Raw genomic sequence first — 24,642 nt, 5'->3', positions numbered from 1 at the left:
AGCAGCTCGGACACGGACTCGCGGACGGCGGGGGCCGCGCCAGGAGGCTGGGGGTGACTTGGGGCGATCAGGGCAATGACAGTCATGCATGGCAACCCCAGGGGGCGGGTTGGGGTCTATTCTTTTGAACCCTCTGTTATCCTCGTGCTCGCAAATGACCTTAAAATGAGGTCCCGGCCCCGGGAGGCGCTCCTGGCAGGCCGGACGCTTGGCGCCGGCCCCTCGCGGGGCGCCCCTGGGCTCCGGGGGAGGTCGACGCGGGCCGGGTAGGGACGGGGAAGCCCTGCGCGGACCGGGCCAGGGGCCCCGGGTACCCGACCAGGCCCCTCCCCAGACCCCTCGGCCGAGGGACCACCCCGCCCAGCTTCGCCGCTCAGAACCCGCCCACCCCAGCGGCGCCAGGGAGGGGACCCTCCCTAAACCGTAGCAACGTCGCTCGGCTACGCGACCCCCGCCCGGCGACGCCGGCCCCGCTCTCTCACCGCCCATCCTCCTGCTCCGCCAGCTTCACCCTTCAGCTCGGACCACAGCGCCCTACTCTCCCCGCGCCTCCTCTGACGCACTTCCCTGCAGAGCCCGCCCCCTCCATAACTCCCGCGCCTCCGCCTCCACCCCAGGTCTGGCCCTGGCCCAGGCCCAGGCCGAGGGCCGAGGGGGCTTGTGGGAGTTGTAGGAGGAACGGAGGGAGAGCTGAGAGAGGGGACGGACGGCATTCCCAGCGCAGCGCGCGGTGCCTTGTGGGGGATGTAGTTCAGCTCCTGAGGGAAAGCAGCAGACAAACGGGAGGTCTGAACGGGTGAAGTCTTTTATTTTGCAAGGAAGGTTCTGGGGTCCACAGATTAAGGCGAACTGTCTCCGGTCACTGCTAGTCATCGGTTGTGACCTATATAAAGGAGGTTTTACAATTCAAAGAGGAAGATACCACCTCAAATTCAAAGACAAGGGAACTGAGCTCAGGGTGAATAACTGACTTCCCAAACTTGAGTGTTGTAGTGAGCCGACTAGCTTTGTGACATTACATTTTAGTTCTTTAAGTTTCAGTTTTATTTTCTCCAAAATATGGATGTTCTCCAAAATATGGTGTTGACAATAGCCCCTATCCAAAGTGATCATTGTGAGTACTGAATGAGGAAGAAAATAAAAAATAAAATGCCCAGCACAGGGACTGAGGCATAGTAAACAATTATTAAGTTATTAGAGGCCCAGTGCATGAAATTCGTGCACGGGGGAAGAGGGGAGTCCCGCAGCCTGGCCTGCATCCTTTTGTAATCCGGGACCCCTCAGGGGATGTTTGACTGCTGGTTTGACTGCTGATCCCTAAACTGGCAGACATCCCTCTTGCAATCTGGGACTGCTGGCTCCTAACCTCTTGCTTGCCTGCCTGATCACCCCTAACCACTTGTCTGCCTCATCGCCCCTAACCGCCTCTGCCTCATCCCTGCTGCCACGGCTTCATCAAAAAGGTCGTTTGGCTGTCCCGTCTAATAAGCATATAATGCTTTTCTTATTATAGATTAGTATTGGAAAATATGTGTTGAACATCTAAGGTCATTATATACAGCAGCGGTTCTTAACCTGTGGGTCACGACCCCTTTGGTTGAACGACCCTTTCACAGGGGTCGCCTAAGACCATTCTGCATATCAGATATTTACATTACGATTCATAACAGTAGCAACATTACAGTTATGAAGTAGCAATGAAAATAATTTTATGGTTGGGTGACAATATGAGGAACTGTATTTAAAGGGCCAGAAGGTTGAGAACCACTGATATACAGCCTTTAAAAGCTTCTGATGCCTTTAGAGCAGTGGTTCTCAACCTTCCTAATGCCACGACCCTTTAATACAGTTCCTCATGTTGTGGTGACCCCCAATTTCATTGTTACAAATTGAACATAATTACAGCATAGTGATTAATCACAAAAACAATATGTAATTATATATGTGTTTTCCGATGGTCTTAGGCGACCCCTGTGAAAGGGTCGTTCGACCCCCAAAGGGGCCGCGACCCACAGGTTGAGAACCGCTGCTCTAGCAGGAGAAAATAAGCCATTTATAGAGGTAGGAGTCTGTTCATTTCAGTAGGTTTTATGAACCTCTGGACTAACTGTCAAATGACTAGGAAAGACTTACCAGGACCAGGTTTCAGGCCTCCTTACGTAGCTCTGTTCAAGCGCACATACGCATTCATGATTCAGGGTGGTTGTCTTTGGGGAGACCTGCCAACGAGGATGTCGCTTTCACCCATCAAGTCTGCAGAATGCTCAGAAAACACACAAAACACATTTCACTCAGCAATTTAGGATGGACCTGGAAGTGTCTGCCTGTTAGCGGCTGTGACCATCCTGCCCAGTCAGCACAGAGGACTTGCACTGTCCCATCGAATGCAGTAACTCCAAGCACACAACCATATTTCTGATTTATCTCTGCATCTTGGGTGTTTCCTGTTTATACTTATTTGTGTGGGTAGGCAATATAAATCCTTAATAATAGACGTAATAGAGGTAAATGTCTGCTTCCATTTCTTACTCTGTTGTTTTGGAAAACAGTAGCTGGACTGAAATATTTTTATAAAATGTTAAAGATAATTTAAGGCAACCATGTACAGATGATGCAATTTACATTTAAAAGCAAAGTTGAACTAGGCCTCTGGCTTAATTTGTCAAGGGTGGTTCTAGTTTCAGCAGGTTTTGCAGTTACATTCCAGTTTAAATAAGCCAACAACTGAAAATATAGATATGCAGATATTATTTGCTTATATGATGTACTTACAAAACAATTCTTAATATGAGAATTCCCTTTCACACCAAATTCCCTAATCTAATTAAATATTAATTTTTAATTGCACATATTTTAGGAACTAAAAAATTACATTGAATAAAGTATATCTACATTATATTTTCTCATAAAATTTTGTTGTTTTTCTTGGGAAAGGAAAACCTAGTAGTATAGAAAGAAGAAAAATAGGAATATATACAAACTCTCAGCTCCAATAAACAACCACCCTAAAAAACTTACATAAAATTTTTCCTTGGATCAATTCACTATAGAAAAATAGCTATTTAACCAAGAACAAGGCAAATAGAAAAGTTCATCTAAAATGGCTTTCCTCAAGATGGCAGAGTAGAATGGAGGGAGACTTAAATTGGGGAGGCGAACACACAGTACAGTGTACAGATGATGTGTTGTGGAATTGTGCACTTGAAACCTATGTAATTTTGTTAAACAGTGTCACCCCAATAAATTCAATAAAAAGGAAAGAAAAAGATGGCAGAGTAGGAAAATGCTGTGCTCACCTCCTCTCACAACCACATCAAAATTACAACTGCCCTAGCCAGTTTGGCTCAGTGGATAGAGCATCAGCCTATGGACCAAAGGGCACATACCTCGGTTACAGGCTCCTTCCTGGCTTGGGCTCTGGTTGTAGGAAACCAATCAATGTGTTTCTCTCACATCAATGTTTCTTTCTGTCTTTCCCTCTCTCCTCCACTCTCTCCAAAAATCAATGGAAAAATATCTTCAGGTGATGATTTTAAAAAAAAAATTACAACTAAATGCCCTGGCCAGGTAGCTCAGTTGGTTAGAATGTCATCCCGAAATACCAAGGTTGTGGGTTTGATCCCCAGTCAGGGTACATGTAAGAATCAACCAATGAATGCATAAGTAATTGGGCCAAATCAATAAACATGTCATCAAATAAACTCATAAAATTTTTTAAAAAGAAGTACAAATTGACAGTTATAAAATTAGTCATGGGGATATAAAGTACATCACAGGGAATCCTATATAATAAAAGCGTACTATGAAAATTGTCCACTTGACTGGGAGTTCGACCAGGGGCCTGCTGGGGGAAGGGAGGGAGGCCCTGGCCAGCAGTTGGCAGCCTCTAGTATAGTAAATAATATTGTAATAACCATATAGGGTGTCAGATGGATACTAGATTTATAAGGGGTGATCACTTTGTAATGTATATAAATAACTAATCACTATGTTGTACACCTGATGCTAACATAATATTGTATGTCAGCTATAATAAAAAATAAATGAATTCAACGCTCTATATTCCCTGTGATGGAACCTGATAACACTTACTTTGGTAGGATATATTACATTACTGGTGTATTACAGAAAACTCTCCAAGTAACTGTCAAAATAAAAATAAATCATTAACTCTTAGAGTATAAACAGATCTCTTAAACTGGGCTACTTAAATTGTTATAGACTATATAATACTCAAATAAGAAATGGACAAGAGTGGGTTTTTTCTAATAAAATATATCGTCATCTGATAAAAATTAATGAAAAACAATTTGCTTCATGCTATTTGCCATTTATTATAGGGCTCATCAGGACAGCATATCTGAGCAGAGAGTTCTTTCTGCTATGCTATATGCTATATATTCTGATGAGCCCCTATTTAATATGGGGACCAGAGTGGTTGACAGAGAAGAAGCAGAAGAAATACATCACATGCCAGTTGGGGTGGCTGTCTGCACAGAAAACCTCAGCCCACCTGTGAAGCAGAGGATGCAAGTCACAGCTATGGCCACATGATACATGATAATAGATTCTCTGTGGAGAAAACCTTACTCTCTCCTCATCTTCAACATCTGACCCAATTCTGAACATATCTCAGGACCTGGGACACAGAATAGGAAGGGCTCCAAAGTCTAAATTTCTAAAATTCTGTGAAGTTCAAGGTAGAAGACTTCTAAAAAATTCAAATTTAGAGGTGATTTTTAAACTTCTAAAAAAGTTAGCCAAATAACAAAGCATACCATATGAAGTTGGTTAAGATAAGTGAATGAGAATAGTGATTCTAAACTTTAGTGTGTATAAGAATGACCTTTGATGTTTGTTAAACATAAAGTCCTGGACTCCACTCCTAATGATTTTGATTCAATAAATCCGGGACTGTGTTCAGAAAGCTACAGTTCAGTAGGCACCCAAGCGACTCTCATGTGGGTAATGTGGTCTGGCACCCACAGCTTCAAAACAATGGCTTCGACAGTCCATAAAAGACTTTAACTGGGTAGTTACTAGAAGCCAGTGGAGAGACAATGAATGGTCTCGCCCTTCAACTTGCTCATGATCAGCTCAGGAGGTCAGACACCAAAAGAACAAATCATGTGGAATGAATCATAAACTGTTGTATAAGGTCTCAGAGAACATAAAAGTGGAAGCAATTATCTGCCGGGATGGGAGAGGAAAGCTGAGCAGCTTGGAGGGGAAACCCATTCTTGAGATGGCATATATGCTGTAATTGAGTTACTAATATTTACATCTTACTCTTTTTTTCTTTTTAAATCATCCTGTTCAGACTGCTTTTTTATAGGCTGTATGTGTGATGTTGTTTTGAGTTTTGGTCTATGTGTACTGCTTATTTTATTGTTAATTAACTCATATTTATGTCAAAGAGCATTTGAAGCCTGAAAATGACCATTACACCCGAGCTGATTTAGAGCAATGTCCGTCCTTACCTTGTCTAGTCAGCTTCTATTACGGTTCTGTCTTATAATAGCTTAGTATTCTTTGAGTTATTAAAAGCTCAGAACAATTCTATTGTTCCCTTTTGTGGCTCAAAACACTTAATTTGTTTTTTAACTTGGGTCCCAAGATACTATTGATCCACATTAGATATTCTCACATCACAGCATTCAACCACTAATTACTGTATTTCAAGTGACCATGTACATGAAGTAAATCATTTTGTCTACAGCTGGCTTAAAATTTACTGAGAAATTCAGATTTGTTTGGAACAAAGAAACAGAATTTCCAAAGGATGAGCCCCAGAAATCAGCATTTTAAAAAGATTCTCAGGTTATATTAATGTGCAGCCAAGGTTGAGAACCACTGCTCTAGAGTATGAGCATCAACTCTTTTCCATTTTATAATTTTATGTGGATTTTTTGAGACATATCTAAACATTTTTTAAAAAGTATTTTCGGTCCCAAATCAATCTTATCTTCTAAAATGCCAAAAGAACTTCTGTTTGCATAATATAAATTCTAACAATACAATTAAAATACAAATATACAGATTAATTTAAGACACATACACATAGGTATAGTGGTTGAATAGTCTGTGTTTACTCCATTAATCCTTTTCAAGTTAATATTGACCTGCTTCAAACTATTTGACAAAATAAATCATTCTATTAAATATTTAAGGCTTACACATGGGAAAGACTTTCATCCCAGAAACGTCAAAGCATTAGTTCTTCTCATTTGCAGCCTGTACTTAGTAAAGGGTGTACCCCCTAACCCCTCCCCACCTTTCATGAACAACACAGGACAGCCAGGGACATAGAAGAAGGCAGACCCAGACCAAAAAACAACAACTTCTAGGTGACTTCTCGGGGCTGCCCCAGATCAGGGAAGCCCTCATCTTCCCCTGACTTAGACTGACACCTTAGACTGAGGTGACATTCAAGGAAAAGAGAGAAGGAGGGAATACAGCAGGCAGGATCATTCTTTTCAACATATTAAGTCTGAAAGAAATAAAAATTCAGTAGAAATAACTTCAAATGTTTAACAATTGTATTTTCATCTACATGCATTCGTAATATCCATCTGTAAGAGGGAAGGAGAGAAGAGTGTGAGAGAAGCTTGAGCCACTTCAGCTAGTAAAAATTTGAAATAAATGGAGTCAGTTTCAGAATTTGTTATATTTTGCTATGGTCTTTCTAATATAAAAGAGAATAGATAAGAAAATATGATGGGATCTTTCCCATGTCAGCCTACTTCCCAAGTGTTTTGAATGAACCAAATATCTTCCTTTTATAGTGCCTATACTGGCAACTCCATTATAATGTCACTTAATGTAAGTCTCTCTGTTGCCAGGTCAATAATTTCCAAAGTGAAGTTCACTGATGTGTAGAAGTACTTAAGGAAAAGGAAAAGTCATAGCTCAAAAGCTAAACAATCACTGCTACAAAGGTGAGGTGTAAAGAGAGAGGGGACCTAAAGTCTGATGAAGGGTAGATGTTTAAGGGTTGGCAGGAGAAAAATCTTTCAAACAAGAATCTTAATCCTAACAAAGGGAATGTTATTGGTTGAATTATAATAGCAGAGAAGTTGAAAATATCAATTTGTGATTTTTAAACCTGTATTTGTAAGTTATAAGAATGCCTGGAGTTAAACCCAATGAATTCACCATTGCTAATAATACTGAATCACAAAAATAAGAGCTTTTCTAATCAACTCAAATAAACTAACATTCCCAAAGCACCTACTATGTGCAAGGTGCTGTGCTAATCATAGTGGAAATTTTTTGCAAATAATAAAAGCACAAGATATGGCCTCAGGCTTTGAAGATTTTACAAAAATAACAAGACACAACTTATTGAGACAGGATTGATTATAAATGAACTAAAAGAGTCAAGTATTTGGGAAAAATCTCATAACCTAACTGGAACCATTATGTTTGTCATAGATGCAGACTGGCATGATTTAGAGTTTCAATTCACTCTTCATGCAACGGAAGACTATTTTCTTCACATTTCACCAATGATGTCAATAAAAACAGTATCTTCACCATCATCACCTTACAATTCTAAAAGTAAAACAGTATCTTACAGGTGAGACAGAGGGCTAAATCAAAAGGATTCTCTGTTAGAAAAGCAAAATAGGTCTTTAACGTAGGTAAGGAAAAAAATGTTAATTCATTTTCTAATTTCTGGATTTAAAGGAACAAGTTCAAAACCTTGAAACAAGAAGTAAAAAAGCAGCTTAGTTTCCTGGGCAAATGTAAATTGAAAAAAAACCACAACCACCCAACACCAATCAGGGTGATGTTCCTGGTGGGCGCTTTCTGAAGAGTGGTAGAAACTGCTTTTTTTCATCTCTGTGTTTATGTTTGTACCAAGATCTTCTAAGGGAGGGGCGAGGCGGGGGAGGGGGTGGCACTGTATAAAAGAAGCTGCCTTGAGATTTCTAAAATTCATACAAAAACTTCTTAGGTAAGGAAACTTACCAGATTTTGCCACCTGATCTTTACGGATGGACCCAGAAGCAACCTCTGTTTATTGGGATTATGTATATGGTACAAGCCCAAATCCTGACGATCTGGAGGAGACCCACTTCCATGCTCCTTACACATCTGTTTTCCTTCCCATCTTTTACGCAACCGTGTTCCTGCTCGGGGCGCTGGGGAACCTCCTCCTCATGAGCGTGCTGCATTTCAAACGGGGCAGCCGGAGACTGATCGACATCTTTATCCTGAACCTGGCCGCCTCGGACTTCATTTTCCTCATCACGCTGCCTCTCTGGGTGGATAAAGAAGCCTCGTCAGGACTGTGGAGAACGGGTTCTTTCCTGTGCAAAGGCAGCTCCTACATGATCTCTGTCAACATGCACTGCAGCGTTTTCCTGCTCACCTGCATGAGCATCGACCGCTACCTGGCCATTGTGTGTCCAGCCGTAGCCAGGAAATTCCGAAGGAGAGACTGTGCGTATGGAGTCTGTGCCAGCGTCTGGTTTGTCTCTTGCCTCCTGGGGTTGCCTTCTCTTCTGAGCAGGGAGCTCATCCTGATCAATGATAAGCCATACTGTGCAGAGAAGAGCGCCACCTCACTTAAACTGACTTGGGCCCTGGTGTCCCTAATTGCTACCTTTTTTGCGCCTTTGGTGAGCATCGTGACCTGCTACTGCTGTATCGCAAGGAAGCTGTGTGCCCATTACCAGCAGACGGGAAAGCATAACAAGAAACTGAGGAAATCCATCAAGATCATACTTATTGTCGTGGCAGCCTTTGTATTCTCCTGGCTGCCCTTTAATACGTTCAAGCTCCTGGCCATTGTCTCTAGGTTGCAGCAAGAACACTACTTTTCCTCGTCTATTCCCCAGCTGGGCATGGAGGTGAGTGGGCCCTTGGCATTTGCCAACAGCTGTGTCAACCCTTTTATTTACTATATCTTTGACAGCTACATCCGCAGGGCCGTTGTGCACTGCTTGTGCCCTGGCCTCAAGAACTATGACTTTGGGAGCAGCACCGAGACGTCAGATAGTCACCTCACTAAGGCCCTCTCCAACTTCATTCACGCAGGGGATTTTGCCAGGAGGAGAAAGAGGTCTGTGTCACTCTAACAGGAACTCTGACTTCTCAAGCTCTGTTGGTGGACTGGACAGCTCATTTGGGTCGACAAAGGAGGAAGAAGAGTATTGCTAAAAGTATTCATATTGCTTCATAAATGCAAGGAAGAGTTATTTTTTATGAAAAAGACAATTGAAAAGTCTTTGTGTTTGTGGATATAATTAGGCCATATGCTGGTAGGGTGGGGGTTTTTTGTTGTTGTTGTTTTTTCCAGCTGACTGGCCTTATTTGACCCTTGCCAATCCAGTTCACCGGGCAAAATACAACTCCTTTACGTCCTTGAACTCTGAGATAAAGGCTCCTGTTTGGACTAGTTTCTTTCTTCAAGATTCTTAATGCACATTTAGGCTTTTTTTTCTCTTTCAAGAACAATGGTACCTTCGCCCACACCACCCTTCATACTGGGCTCCAAAGTGGACTACAGTTAAAGGATTCTGCCCACTTATACCTGGTGAGACAAGTGGTGTCAATGTAGGGAGCAGAAAATATAATATATCTGTGCTCTGACAGTAATTGTTCCTGAGTGATGAAGTGAGGTTCTGGTCTTGTTATTTAAAACCTTGTATGGTGATTCTTCACCATCTTCCAATGTTGGCTTTCATCCTGTGCCATTCAAAATAACTTTAGACTGGCAAAAAGCTCATGGGGGTGAATCATTTTGTATTATGTTTATGACTTGAGACTTACATTATTATCTGGCCTTCTAGAGTATTTTAACAAGAAAGCATATGGCAAGGTTTGACCTTTATTTTCTTTGTAAGATATATTGGTAAAATTGTATCTCATTATAATGGTGTAGTAACTACTTTTCAATGGGATTTTGCTATGCTCTTTTGTTTTTATTGTCTTTATAAATTAGGATATGACTTTGCTTTAATTATATGTTTTTAATTTATCCAGTTATCTAGGTATCAAATAAAAATGTTACTAATAATATAATTAGGGGTCATCAAATGCTTAGCTACAGCCTTGTGCAGATTATGCTTTTGTAATTTAATTAAAATGTTAGTGCTACACATTCCTCATAGTATCATTTGCTGGAGCATATAATTTCAAGATTTGACCCAGTAATATAAGAAGGCAGGACACTCTGAAGTACAAAAAACATCATAACAATGATGATGTTGGTATTTTGTATAGATTTTTCCAAACCCAGAGACTATGCTGAATTCCTTCACCCAATAAATATTTACTTAGATGATTTGTACCTAATATTCTTTTTAAAGACTTTGGAGTGAAAAACTAGCAATGTAATTAGCAGTAAACACAAAAGCAGCAAACATACTATTGAAAACATTTTTTAACTTAAAAGAAAGATGTTTTATTTTTAAACTCACTGTTGACTCAAATGAGTTAATGTTTTACTTCTAACTATTAAGTTTAAAAATCAGAGAAAGCTTATAATTTTTTCAGAGATGAAGTAATTCAAGTTCATTCTATGTATGTATCTTTCACATTAAAAAATGTCAAATATTGGGCATCTTATAATCCATTTAAAAATTGAAAATATAATTTTTTATTTTGTAAATTGGTTAATTTGTTCATTTCTCTTAAGCTTTTATTAAATAAAAATATAATGTTATTATATACATATTCTATGTTGTATTAATTTTATCAACACATTAATATTAATAGTAATATTCTTAGTATTTTAGTAATTAATCATAGATATAGAAAAATGACAGTGTAAGTCATAAGAAATAAAGTTTCTTGGAATACTTCAAAACAATTCAAAACAATTAAATAGATCTCCAAACGTTAGATGAAAACAAAATATGGAAGGTAGAGACATTCACATTTTTAGAACAAATCAATAAAAGCACTATTACTAATCGTGAAAATCATTGTCTTTAAAAAATGCTCCCTATAAAAAATAGCCCAATCACTTAGCTAAGGTATTTGTTAGGAAATGAGAAAACATAGATTATTAGGTTTAACTTCATCTTTAACGTTGGAACATTGAGCAAATAATTTTAATCTTTCATACTTAAATTTAGTTGACTATATGTGTATAGAATTCTCAAGAATATTATAAGACTAATATAATGGTTTTTTAAAAACACTGAGTAACAAATTATTATATAAAGCTATTGGGTTTCTATTATTAATTATTGAATATTGCTTAAAATTTTTCAAACTAAAATATATCAAATGATAATCACTCTGATTTAACAAATACTAAGAATCTAACTTCTGTTTCATCCTTTTAGTTTTTGATGAGAATATTTAAAATAACATCAAAAAAGACATATTGTTGTACTTTCTAATACTTTAAACAGACATGCTAATTTTATTCTTAGTGTATTTTATATTCATAATGTACCAAAGAGATAGAAGGAAAAATACATAATTTTATAGATGGCATAACTGTCATAGAAAAAAGTTCAAGACTTGTTTAAGTTGGTAAGTTACTATGTCGTATGTGGATTCCTCTGGTATAAAATATTATTTATATTATAATAGCATTAAAGGTTTTATTATAAATTATTTGGTTAGATCTCATTTTGCATAGTTTCAAACCATAATATTTCCACATTTTTAATATGAACAAATTCTATGTATATATATATTCAGAAATATAGACATATATTAATAACTTTTCAAGATTTTTGTTATCTCAGTTAAACCACTCTGAGGGCTACTTTGTGGTAATTTAAAGTCATTATGCAACAAATCAACACACATTGCCACAAGTTCTAGAAAATTAATCCTTAACAGAATCATGCCTTGCTGGTTACAGTCAAAGTTAGAAAAACAGACTACAATTTAGTAAGAGTAAATCTATAAGGAAATCTTTGCAGATTAACATTACCTGTTGTTTATTTAAGCAGTCCAAAGCTATTGGCAAAAGTCACTGACATATATTTATGACAGTAATCTCCAACCATTTCTCAAGAAACTTTTCTTCAACTTAACACAGAAAAGCTCTCCATTATAAAGCCTGAGTAAAATGTCATTGATAACTTAGAATTAATTTAAAAATAGATATACTCAAGGTGCACATAGTCACAAACACACATTTACTCCATTTCAGTCATATTTAAACATTAAAACCTACCTGGTATTCCTGGGACTACCTTAATTTGTCCCCTCTAACAAGTCAAAATCACCTCTGAGTGAGAATACAGTCTTAAAGGGAAGCTATGTGCGTGACTGAGAGTAGACTACTACTCCAGGGTCACAACATAATTTTTAAATAGATGAAGAAATGCACAGTATGATGGTAAGATGAGTGAAATAAATCTTCCTTTATGATTCATTTTGACTCCTCAAATCATTCTCTATTTCTTCTCTTAGCAATCTCAGAGGTGAGAAATGACTCGTCAAATGTGTGTCACAGAGGAGTAAGCCTCATCCTACTTGCAGAACTCATTCACAAAAGTCAAGCAATATTAAAAGAATTACAAATTTATTTTAAACATGCCACTGGTATAGCCCGCCAGAAAGATGATGCCTTTAGCACCATGAGAGAGAGAAGCACCCTCTGGAAAAAAAGCAGGACAATTCTACCAGAATATTTGTAAATGCTTATTGGATTTTGCCTTCCACAGAGGTTGGTGTGGATTGGATTGTCCCTTGCAAATGCCTGTTCTTATTTTAAGTTCTTTTCTTGGCATCTACCTCCTTTATTTTTGTCAATTCTATGAGTAAACAATTATGGCTAGATGTTACATATATGTGTACAGGGTAAAAAACAGTACTAGTGACCTGATTTCATACTGTGGATGCAAAAATCCACCTTTGAATGAATTACTCTTTTCTCTTGCTTTCTTTGCCAAATCTTTAATAGAGCTGTATTTCCTAACTGTATTCAATAAATGGGAATTGTAACCTAAGATTAACCTACAACTTTGCAAAAAAATACTTATTTAAAATATCCAATGTGTCAAATTAATAAAGGTTTGCCAGCCAGTGTGGTTCAGTGGTTAAGCATCAACCCATGAACCAGGAGGTGAGGATTCAATTCTTGGTCAGGGCACAGGCTCGTCCCAAGTGGGGAGCGTGTAAAAGGTAGCCAATCGATGAGCCTCTCTCATCATTGATGTTTCTATCTCTCTCTCCCTCTCCCATTCTCTCAAAAATAAAAAAAATACATTTTTTGTAAAAAGTGAAGGGGTTTTTTTTGTTTGTTTTTTTGCTTTTAAACAATTTTATTTGTCCTAAGTTTTGTTACTTTAATTTCCCATAGCACCTTGGCAATGTTGAAAACAAAAATACAAATACAGGATGTACTCATTGTAACATAAATGCATGAGCATGTACTGCACACTGCCCTGTAATTTTTCACCCTTCAGTAACTGTTACTCACACAAAAGTAACTTAAGAAAACCCCAGGATCATAAAGCTGAATCTTATAGCTCTCTGCCCTCACTTCACAGATGCAGTATCACCTATCTTACCTCTGCCCCTTCCCCAAAACAAATCAAAACCTGCTGAGACCGGGATTGTAAGGGAACTAGAAAATGGGCAACATATAAAATTACTGAAAAGTAAATACAAGTAGTCATTAGAAATAAACCACCTGGAGAAAAGAAAACCAGTCTTGCTTTTAAACAATTTTATTTGTCCTAATTTTTGTTACTTTAATTTCCCATAGCACCTTGGCAATGTTGAAAACAAAAATACAAATACAGGATGTACTCATTGTAACATAAATGCATGAGCATGTGTCACATCATTTTTTTAGGGGGTGGGAGGGACAATTTTGACAACAGGAACAAACTTAATGGACAAAATAGAAGACAGATAACTGGTTCTGACCCCTCCATCCCCCCCCCAAAAAAGTGAAGGTTTTTAATTAATCCTCACCCGAGGATATTTCCTCCATTGATTTCCAGAGAGTGGAAGGGATGGGGAGAGACAGGAGAGAGAAGCATCTATGTGAGAGAGACACATCGATTGGCTGGATTGGCTGGGGATAAGCCCGCAACCAAGGTGCTGCCCTGGACCAGAATTGAAACCATGACCCTTCAGTCATCAGCTGATGTTCTAACCACTGAACACCTGGCTAGGTGAAGTGGGCAAAGTGAAGGTTTTTTTGACAAGTTAAATCATAGTGAAATATAAATTCACATAAAATGCCCATTTATTTATCTAAAGGTGTTTTGGGGGGAGTAAATAAAAGTGGTGGGAAGTATTCTATTAGTTGGCAGACATTATTAAACTAAAAATTCTTGGTTGAAGTATATAAGTAAACTAGAGGCCTGGTGCACAAAATTTGTGCATAGGTAGGGTCCCTAGGCCTGGCTGGCAATCAGGGAAAATCTGGAGAGGGTGCAGGCTGGGATGAGAGAGATCCCCCCAGTGCATGAATTTCATGCACCAGGCCTCTAGTTAATAAATAATAATATAAGAGTTAACTATGTTTCCCATACTCACAACTATAAAACTACTTTTACCCCACCCTATATATATGGCACTATTAGACTTTGCAGGATTTTAAGAGATAGATGTAGAACTTGTTTCTTCATCCAGTTTACAGTCACCATAGCTACTTATTGTTTGAATCAAACAATGAAATACTGACACTCAAGAAGAGCTTGACAGATAAAAAGAAAATTACAAGTCAAATCACTTTTTTTGATCTCTTCCAATGTTTAGGGAAAAGCCAATACTTAGTCCATATATAAGTCACTTCTTATAACTGCCATTTTGACATGGTTATTTCCTAAATATTGTCACATTTCCCTAAAGAAATGTTCATATTGATATCTCCAAATGAAAATATTTTTGTTGCCCTTAAAAATTGTTAGGTGTAAAAGATTATGTTAAACACAAGAACACATCTTGTATAGTACTAGGTTTGAATTTATTTTTAAACGACAAACTAAAGAAGATATGTAAAGTAGATAACTGCTGGAACCTGGCCCAAAGACCGTGATTTAATGAGATGCCCTCTTGCTTACCCTGAGTTTAGACCAAAAGCAAAACTGACAACTCAGGTGGAGAAGTGGTAAATGAGAAATGAAACTTGGCCTGTGGTGTCATGTTTAAAGCAAAAAATAAAAGATTCAGAAGAATGAAGGGTAAATGGAAATGGCTACTCTATTTTTAATGAAAAGGATGCACATGTACTAACTTGGTGTGCATTAATAAAAATAGTTTAAAGCTAGAAAATCAGTAAATAATTGAAAAAAAGTCAATGCAGCACTGCATAACAGATAGTCTTTATGATTTTGAATTGCAATAATTTCACTTCTATAACTCAAACAAAAAATACTGCTGCCCTGGCCAGTTTGGCTCTGTGGATAGAGCGTTGGCCTGTGGACAGAGAGGTCCCAGGTTCGATTCCAGTCAGGGGCGCATTTCCAGGTTGCAGGCTGGATCCCCAGTGGGGAGTGTTGGGGAGGCAACTGATCAGTGGTTCTCTCTCATCATTGACATTTCTATCTCTTTCTCCCTCTCCTCCTCTCTGAAAACAATAAAAATATATTTTAAGAAATACTGCCAATAAACAAGAAAATATTTACCATGATAAATAATCAAAGAGGCCAAATTAAAAGAACAAAATATATTTTTTACCTATTAAATTGGTAAAGTTTTAAATATTAAATACTAAGATTGACCAGGATAGGTGGTGTGGAGTCTGGGGGAGACCTCATGGACTATTGAGTATAATGTGATTAAGGTTTTTAGAGGATATTTAGAATATTTTATCATAAAATGTAGTTTTGGTTGAGGTGACAGATGATTTTAAATTGTTATTACTACCTATGTTTTCCAAATTGAACATGCATTAATTTTGTAGTAAGAAAAAAGCTGTACTTTTAAATTAAGTACACAAAATAAAAATAAGAGCTAAAGTAAATTTGTTGTATAACATCAATTCTGAATCATAGGTCCTCTGGTTCTTCATTGTTCATTGCATTTCTGATTTCTGAGTGAGTATAACTCACTCAGAGTAAGGCCTTGAGCCCTTTCTGATTCTTTTGAAGTTGGCCTTCCTATTACCTGTACAGGTACCTGATTCCTTAAGAGTAACATTTTCAGAACTGTTATATATTTAAATTTGTTAAATGGTCATGAGGGGTTGACTACTCCAGCATTCAAACAAGAGCCCAGTCTCCCCATGCTCTCCTGTAGCACAGAAGCTAATGATCCTGCATATGGAGTCATCTGATGGACTAGGGAGAGAGCTCCCTGGCAGAGAGGGAGAACTGTGTCTTCATTGCTGTATGTCTATATCCTTGTTTCAAATCAGGCCCACATGGTTGTTGAACTAAACTGAATGTGCTAGAAATATCACACTACTGAAATATGAAAAATATTTACAAATGTTAAATATTCAAGCCTTGTATTTTATCTTCCGTTGCTTTTACTATGTTGTAACTATGGGGGTCTAGAACCCTATACCATTTACACTTCATTTAGGAACAGTAATTTTGTCACTGTCCTTTAACTTTTTATAAAATTTAAGTATACTTGGTATATAATATTATCTTAATTTCAGGTATACAACATAGTGATGCAACACATATATCTTATGATGTGATCACCATAGTAAATCTAGTAATTATCTGTCACCATGCTATGTGAAGTTATCACACTACTAGGGGCCCAGTGCACGAATTCATGCACCAGTAGGGTCCCTCAGCTTGGTCTGTGGGATCGGGCTGAAACTGGCTCCCTGACATCCGCAAGGGGTTCCAGATTGCAAGAGGATGCAGGCCAGGCCAAGGGAACCCACTGGTGCATGATCAGGGCAGGGGAGGGACACAGGAGGTTGGCCAGCTGGGGAGAGACTGTGGGAGGGCTCCAGGGCGTGTCCAGCCCATCTCACTCAGTACTGATCAGCCAGACCCCAGCAGCAAGCTAACCTACCAGTCAGAGCATCTGCCCCCTGGTAGTCAGTACACATCATAGCAACTGGTCAACTGGTTGACTGTCCCCTGATGGTCAGTGCACATCATAGCAATCGGTTGAGTGGCCTTAGCATATCATTAGCATATTAGGCTTTGATTGGTTGAATGGCTGACCCGTCAACAGGACACTTAGCATATTAGGCTTTTATTATATAGGATATTCCTCTTTGCCTTTTTCACCCATATCCCCATACCTCGCCCCTCTGGCAACCATCAGTTTGATCTCTATTTCATAAGACTATTTTCGTTTTGTTTTATTTGTTTGTTTTCTTTTGGGTCTACATATAAGTGAAATTATATGTATTTGTCTTTCTCTGTCTGACTTATTTCACTTAGCATAATACCCTCTAAGTCCATTCTGTTGTAAAAAATGAATTTGGTAAAGTAGCAGGACAAAAAAAATTAACATACAGAAATTCATTATGTTTCTATCACTAAAATGAATGATGAGAAGTAGAAATTAAGAAAGCAATCTTGTTTACATTAGCATCGAAAAGAATAAAATACCTAGGAACAAATTTAACCAAGGAGGTGAAAGACTTGTACTCTAAAAACTAAGACACTAAAGAAAGAAATTGAAGAGGATGCAAATAAGTGGAAGGATATGCAGTGCTCAAGGATTGGAAGGAATAATATTGTTAAAATGTCCATACTACCCAAAGCAATCTACAGGTTTAATGCAATGCCAATCCAAATGCCAATGACATTCTTCTCAGAATCCTAAAAGTAATCCTAAAACCTACACAGAACCACAAAAATCCCGAATAGCCCTAGAAATCTTAAGAAAGGACACAATTGGATGTAGCATATGCCTGGATTTCAAACTAGATTACAAAGCAATAGCAATCAAAACAGCATGGTACTGGGCATAAAAACAGACACATAAATCAATGGAACAGAATAGAAAGTCCAGAAATAAACCCTTGCTTACATGGACAATTAATCTATGGCAGAGGAGTAAAAAATATACAGTGTCTTCAATAAGTAGGGTTGGAAAAACTAGACAGATACATACTTTAACTTTTTAGGTAATTCTAGCTGTATTAGGATTAGAGAAATAAGTGAAGCAGTAACTTTTACTCGATTCCTATTCAGCTCTTTATCTCTGTGACATTAATTTCCTATTTAAATGTCAGACTTTTCTTAATGTACATCCAATATGATTTGCATTTTAAAAAATAGTGATTCTCAATTATAAACGTGATAATCAAAACTCTTTCCAGTTATTACCAGACTATTATGTCTTTTCACAAACTGCCAGAAGCCGTTCCATCCTTGCTGCTTGACACAGTCTCTGCAGGGAAGAAGCATCTGCACAGCATATGTTCCAAGGGACCTGGGGTATATGGCATACTGTTTTTAATATGTTTGCTCCCCTTCTTAGCGCTATGTGTTCTTACCAGGGCCACCTCCCCAGGAAAGGTTGTTTCCCCAGCTGGGAATGTTTCCCTAGAGTTAGGGATTAATGGGACTAGGGAAGGGAATAAGTCAGTAAAACCCCCCAGTGTTACTGAAATACAGTGTACCACTTATGAGGAACTTAGACTAAGACTGTTAGTAATAAATGTAGGACTTGCTAAGCCCACATCCCCAGGGGTATACCCACCAGAGAAAGTACCAAAGCCTATACCCCTAAAAACCTGCCGACGCAGGGCAGTCCCAAAGAAGACCACCAGTAAGACACAGAGACTAACCTTTATAGAATGTAGAAACATAGACAATAGATAAGATTAAAATCAGCAGAGCTAAATAGAAATAAGATTTTTAGCAAAGGTCAGGTAAGAAACTGTAAACATAAAACAAGAAACTGTAAAAGGTTAAAGGAGGAACCAAAACATACCATGATGTAACTATATACGCATGCTCATCAAATAGTAAAATACAGTTGTAACAGGGCAATAAAAAAGAACCTGATTATGCTGATCATCTGAACGCTGTCTCCGTGTGTTTCATTCTTCGCCAACGCCGTCCACACCTTTGGGGACCCCTGGACCGCTGGGGCTGGACCCCAGCGACAAACTCCAAGCCTATATATTCTACACTTTTGAGAGGAAGTCCAAATAGTATTATGGGTCAAATAATTGATTGGGAGATAAACTACATAGAGACTATGAGAAACACTACACCAGTTACTAGTCTCTTTCTAGCGCTGCCTGAGAAGAACACAGTGAACTTAAACACCATATATAAAATGTTTAAATCATTGGTTTGTAATTTTCATTATGATGTAGCTCTACCACTGGCTGGATAGTATAGCAATGTGGCTAAAAACCACAGACCTGAATATGCCATTATTGTCTATGGGGAGTGAAAATGTTTCTTAACTCTCCTGAAGCTATTTCTCTCTGTGAACTGGGGACAGTTATACCCTAGACCAGTGATGGCGAGCCTTTTGAGCTCGGCATGTCAGCATTTTAAAAAACCCTAACTTAATTCTGATGCCGTGTCACATGTAGAAATTTTTTGATATTTGCAACCATAGTAAAACAAAGACTTATATTTTTGATATTTATTTTATATATTTAAATGCCATTTAACAAAGAAAAATCAAACAAAAAAATGAGTTCGTGTGTCATCTCTGACACACGTGTCATAGGTTCGCCATCACTGCCCTAGACAGTGGCAGCTCTATTTAATTGAAGTGGGAGTTTAAGAAATTTGTGCCACAGTATTTGGTACATATGAAGAGCCTGATGAATGATCGTTTGGTACATATGAAGAGCTTAATGAATGATAGTTGAGAAACAACTTCATTTTCTAGATGAAAACAATAGGATTCAAAGAAATGAGATTTCACATAATTCTTAATGAACTGAACTAAAAATGAAACTCTGATGCCAATTAAACCCTGGCCTATATAACTCCAAAACTTATGCTTTTTTTTTTTTTTACTTCACCATATATTTTTTTCCTCTGATACCAAGATTCTTTAATAGCTTGTTAGCAACCTTGATTTACTTCTCTCTCATTTTTTCTCTCTCTCTTTCCCAATAATTTCTCAAATTCAAACTATACTTCTTATTTTTTTCCAATGAAAATTTCTCAATATTCAAACTCTTTGCCTTTTCATGACTAACAGAAAGAAGATGTTGCTTGAGAGAGGGGAAAGTCCATTTTATTGAAAATACAATTTATTTTCTAAATACAAAATGTTTTCTTGTAACATGTTTTCTTATAACATGACCTCTTAATTGTGACCGTGGTCGGCAAATTGCAGCTTTCGAGCCACATGCGGCTTTTGGCCCCTTGAGTGTGGCTGTTCCTAAGCCTTAGGAGTACCCTAATTAAGTTAATAACAGTGTACCTACATATATAGTTTAAGTTTAAAAAATTTGGCTCTCAAAAGAAATTTCAATCATTGTACTGTTGATATTTGGCTCTGTTGACTAATAAGTTTGCCGACCACTGAATCAGAAATGGTATCTTCTGTATCTTCCGGTGGTCACTAAAAATATTTATCTAGAAAATCAAGTGTATGTTGCATGCAAGAAATAGATTGTTTTTTATTTTATTCCCCTCACACCCAATCCCACATTAAAGGATAGTAGCACCTGTGACAGTGGCCCTCACAGAAAACTTTTTTTTTAAAGAGCATATATGTACTAAGTAAGAATTATAGTCTCACTTTCTTTGTCCCTCAAAATTTTTCTAGTTACAGATTTCTTATAATGAACCTATAAGAAGAAAAAGTACATCTAATACCCAAGCTCACCCTACAGATTGTGTTGGTATTAGAAGGTTAAACTTCCACCACCTTTCTTATGAAATGCTACTTGTTATGACAAAAAGCTGTGCTGTCTGTGTGCAAAAGAGATTCATTAGATTACTTTCAGCCCAGTGGATTGAGCATCGGCCTACAGACTGAAGGGTCCCAGGTTTGATTCCAGTCAGGAACATGTACCTAAGTTGCAGGCTCGATTCCTGGCCCTGGTCAGAAAGCATGCCTGATATTTGTCTCTCTCCCTCAGTGATATTTGTCTCTCTCCCTCCCTTCCACTCACTCTAAAAATCAATGGAAAATATCTTTGGGTTAGGATTAGCAAACAAACAAACCAAAATAAACAATAAAAATAGATCACTTTTTTAACCATCACATGGGACAGTGTAATAGCCTGGGGTTGGTAACAATAAAGCTTGTATTTATTTCCAAAAGGAAGGGGAGATGGAACAGTTGCCAGCCCCCTAAATTGTCTCTAGAGAGGGTGCCAGCCTAAAGCAACCCCACATGCAGAGAGAGGGAATAAATATGCTTGAAGCCGATACAAGGCATTTTGAAGTATTTCCTGAAGTAATTCTCTTAACGGCCCCAATCTATTGAAAATGGATCCTCACTGAGGAGAACTCAGCCGAGGAAAATTATTTTATCACTCTCAAAGCAATGCAGTTTTTGGTGTGGTATAGGTTTAAGTATACAAATCTAAAGTGATTCCTTAGTCCCTGGATATGCACTTCTTCCAGAGATTAAAAGGTTGCACCCCCCCCCCAAACAAAAGGTTCTAAAAGTTTGATATTTGTTATTGTTTGTAATTAAATACATGAGAGGCTGGTTATTCTTTGGATACACTCAGTGTAAATACACTTACCCCATGAGCAAACTCCTACATTCAGAACTGGAGGGAAGTCACTCTTCAGCCCTCTCGTAAACTCGCAATATTGTTTCAGAAGTCCACTGGGGCCAAACTTGGGCAGTTGTAACATAGAGCTATTTCAACCTGAGAATATTATACTGTGTCCTGCTTTATCCGGTATATTTCTTCATTAAAACCTTGTAGTTAGAACTGTACTCTTAATTGAATTTCTACTCCAAAGAATAAGCCAAATTCTCTGCAGCATCTAACTGCTAGAGCAACAAATATATGGCAAAGTCTTCTAATATTCACTCCTGCATTCACAGCAGATGTGACTAATCAACCCTTTCCAGTTCTCGGAAATTGTAAAATATGGTAGTGAATGACTCTGTCAATAAATTCTCTGTTGGCTAAAGGAATTAGCCTTTGCTTTCTTCCTGATTTAGCCCCTGCAGGCCTCTCAAAATGCTATTAATATATACTATAAAAGCATTGTCAGGATCTATTGCAATAAATTAGTACCACATAATAATAGCTCACTCCCCTGTAATTAACCTTCTGCCAGCTTTACTTGTAAATCATGCTTCTCTTTCTTATCTGCTTCTGTTAATCTTGTAACATCCGTGATGTTAAGAAGTAGTCATAAGTAATTAACATTTATCCTTCAAGTAGGCCATGCTCTAAACACCCTGATAAGCAGTTTGTTTACTTACGGGTTTGTTGTTTACAACCTAAGTCAGAATTCTTCCACTTCTGGGGTTCAGCCGAAGCAGAGAGTGTAACAACTAGGGGATATATCACTTCTTGTCTGCTTTATGCTTCAGGACTAATCCAATCCAATCTAATCCTGGAATAGCAGAGTTGGAAAAAACAAAGAAGCCCATTTTTCTGAATGCTGAAGACGGGTGATTTTTAAGATAATGCAAGACACTTAAAACAACAACAAAAAAAACTTGTCATATACAGTTGGTAACACAAACTACGATTAGCTTCAAGGGAGTGTAAGTAATTATATGATGGTTGGCTCATCATTTATTCAACAAATATTAATCATTACCAAGCCAAATATTTGCCAGGCATAGTTATCAGCATTGTTTATAAGATCTTTCTAAATTTTAGAAGTTGTCTGGAGGGCAACCAGGAGGGCACTACAAATATTACCCTTAATCAGTCTGAAACAGGTAGGATTAGGGTGGGTGGGTCATAGATATGGACAAGTTTGGCGTTTCTTACAATCTTATAACATTTTAATCAATGCTGTTGATTTACTCAAATACAGAAGCATGATGTTCTCTAATCCAAACCCTTTGATCTGAGTGATTGCAACAAATGTGAATACATAGACAAAAGTACACATTCTTACTGAAGTCCTACCTATTCCCTTAAACTCTACTTTGGCCAAATAGTTGACTTTTTCTATCCTGGGTATTGGGATAAATCAGTTTCTCTCTTATCAAAGTTTTCTTTTGCACCAACTTTAGCTCTTTTGCTGCCCAAAGTCCTTATCTCCACGGCCTCACTTTACCCAGTGTGATGATAATACACTGACTTCTTGCAAACAAGAAATAAAGCTCATGGAGTCAATGATTAGCAAATAAACAATTTCAAAATGTTATTGATTTGCTTTATTTCTAGAAGATACACATAAGGAAAAAATAACAAAACTTCAGAAGAACCCAAACCTTTCCCCCCTCCCCCCAATAAATTACCACCTCCTTTATAAACAGGTGTTTCTTTACAAAACTGATTTTAAAAGTAGCTTAGATTTAGGTTTCATTCAGAATTTCTCGGTCACATATTTTGTTTTTCTCCTATTATTTAAGAATCATTTTATTGAACGTATTATTCCAAGTACTTAACACAAAAATAGTGATTTTAAAAAAAGTGTCATTAGGAAAACAACAGAGCAGAAAACACGGTACCAGTTATCAAAGCCATCACTGAAACACAATTTATCACAGGAACAAAAGGAAACCAACAATGCAGCAAAAGCAAAAAGATCTTTCTAATACTGTTGACTAGCACGTGACAAATGATTAGGAGAATAGACACACCCTCCCTCTCCCACTATCCAAAATACCATTTACACATAATTATGCAGAATCTTACCTGAAGGGGAAGATCACATGCTACTATATCACTGCTTTTTTTTTTTTAACTAAAAATCATACTTTGATTTTTTAAAAAGTTAACTGAAATCTAGAAGCCGAATAAGAGGCTAATTGAATAAAAAAGAAGGAAGCAGATGTGTGCCTGTATTGCTGGAAGAAGGGTTTCTAAGGGCTTTCTGTGAAATCTCTTTAGTAACAGATAAGACTGAGGTTAGCCTGAGCATCGCGTGCCATTCTTGAAGGGCCCTCGAAGCTGACTCATTTGCTTTACCATTTCTTGTGAAAATGAGAGGTGGCAGCCATCCCTGGAGCACAAAGGGTGACTTGGTGACTGATCTCTTTACTAACCCGAGGAAAGCAATTACACGCGAGGTTCAGAACCTCCCTGCTCCCAGCAGCTTGGTAGAAGGGGGTTATTTCTATCTAAGAAGATGGGTGGCAACTGAAAATGCAAACATGAAGAAAAGAAAAACAGACATCTTTTTCAGAAATATATCAGCAGTAACCTACAATTAGGATTATTCTAGTTCTCACCTATACAGATCCTCTTAACTATATACTGCAAATTAAAATAGAATTGATTGCTGTTCCATGTTTTAAAAATTTGCTTCCTTTCTAAATCCATCACTTCACTTTTCACTGTCCAGAGAACGCTTTATAAATTCACTTCCTCTATAACCAATATAATTTTAGTAAAAGGATGGGGACAAAAGCCACATACTCACCCAAAGGGTTGAGGAGTGAGCAATGGGAACCATGAGCAGAGGGAGGTAAAAGGTGATAAATGCCCATGGGAAAGTCAGGGTTCCTTTTTTTCCTGGGACAGTGGGGCATGAGTTAGGATGGAGCTGACACTGTTAGGGTCAGACACTATTTTTTTTTTTTATTGCTTAAAGTATTACAAAGGGTATTAGATATGTGTCCATTTCCTCCCCCCTCCCCCCCCGCCCTAGACAGTCCCCTAGCCTCCCCTATCCCCCAGTGTCTTATGTCCATTGGTTATGCTTA

The 24,642-nt window shown here is 38.0% G+C and overlaps 2 protein-coding genes across 5 annotated transcripts in view; one reads left to right on the top strand and one right to left on the bottom strand.

The window, feature by feature from the left end:
* CLDND1 (claudin domain containing 1) overlaps positions 1 to 2,154 on the bottom strand; it is an 8,551-nt gene extending 6,397 nt beyond the window's left edge. Inside the window, exon 1 of one of the 4 annotated variants that reach the window (XM_015567557.1) lies at positions 2,134 to 2,154. Coding sequence is in view for 1 of the 4 variants with exons in the window: in XM_006769286.2 (XP_006769349.1) it covers positions 483 to 489 (7 nt within the window). In the remaining 3 variants the exon portion in view is untranslated. Of the gene's footprint in view, positions 1 to 482; positions 567 to 2,133 lie in introns of those variants that run through there. The other 3 variants (XM_006769288.2, XM_006769287.2, XM_006769286.2) reach the window with 3 other exon arrangements.
* Positions 2,155 to 7,872: 5,718 nt separating this feature from the next.
* GPR15 (G protein-coupled receptor 15) lies at positions 7,873 to 10,571 on the top strand. Its single transcript, XM_006769285.2, has one exon. It carries the CDS (start codon positions 8,001 to 8,003, stop codon positions 9,084 to 9,086), a length of 1,086 nt encoding a protein of 361 aa, XP_006769348.1. The 5' UTR covers positions 7,873 to 8,000; the 3' UTR covers positions 9,087 to 10,571.
* Positions 10,572 to 24,642: the final 14,071 nt, after the last annotated feature.

Source organism: Myotis davidii, unplaced genomic scaffold, assembly GCF_000327345.1.
Source record: "Myotis davidii unplaced genomic scaffold, ASM32734v1 scaffold1144, whole genome shotgun sequence".
NCBI classification, from domain to species: Eukaryota; Metazoa; Chordata; class Mammalia; order Chiroptera; family Vespertilionidae; genus Myotis; species Myotis davidii.
This window is presented reverse-complemented; position numbering and strand designations above follow the sequence as displayed.

What these genes read in the sequence shown, in the direction of transcription:
- GPR15 (XM_006769285.2), top strand. Translation starts at nt 8,001, where the DNA reads ATGGACCCAGAAGCAACCTCTGTTTATTGGGATTATGTATATGGTACA.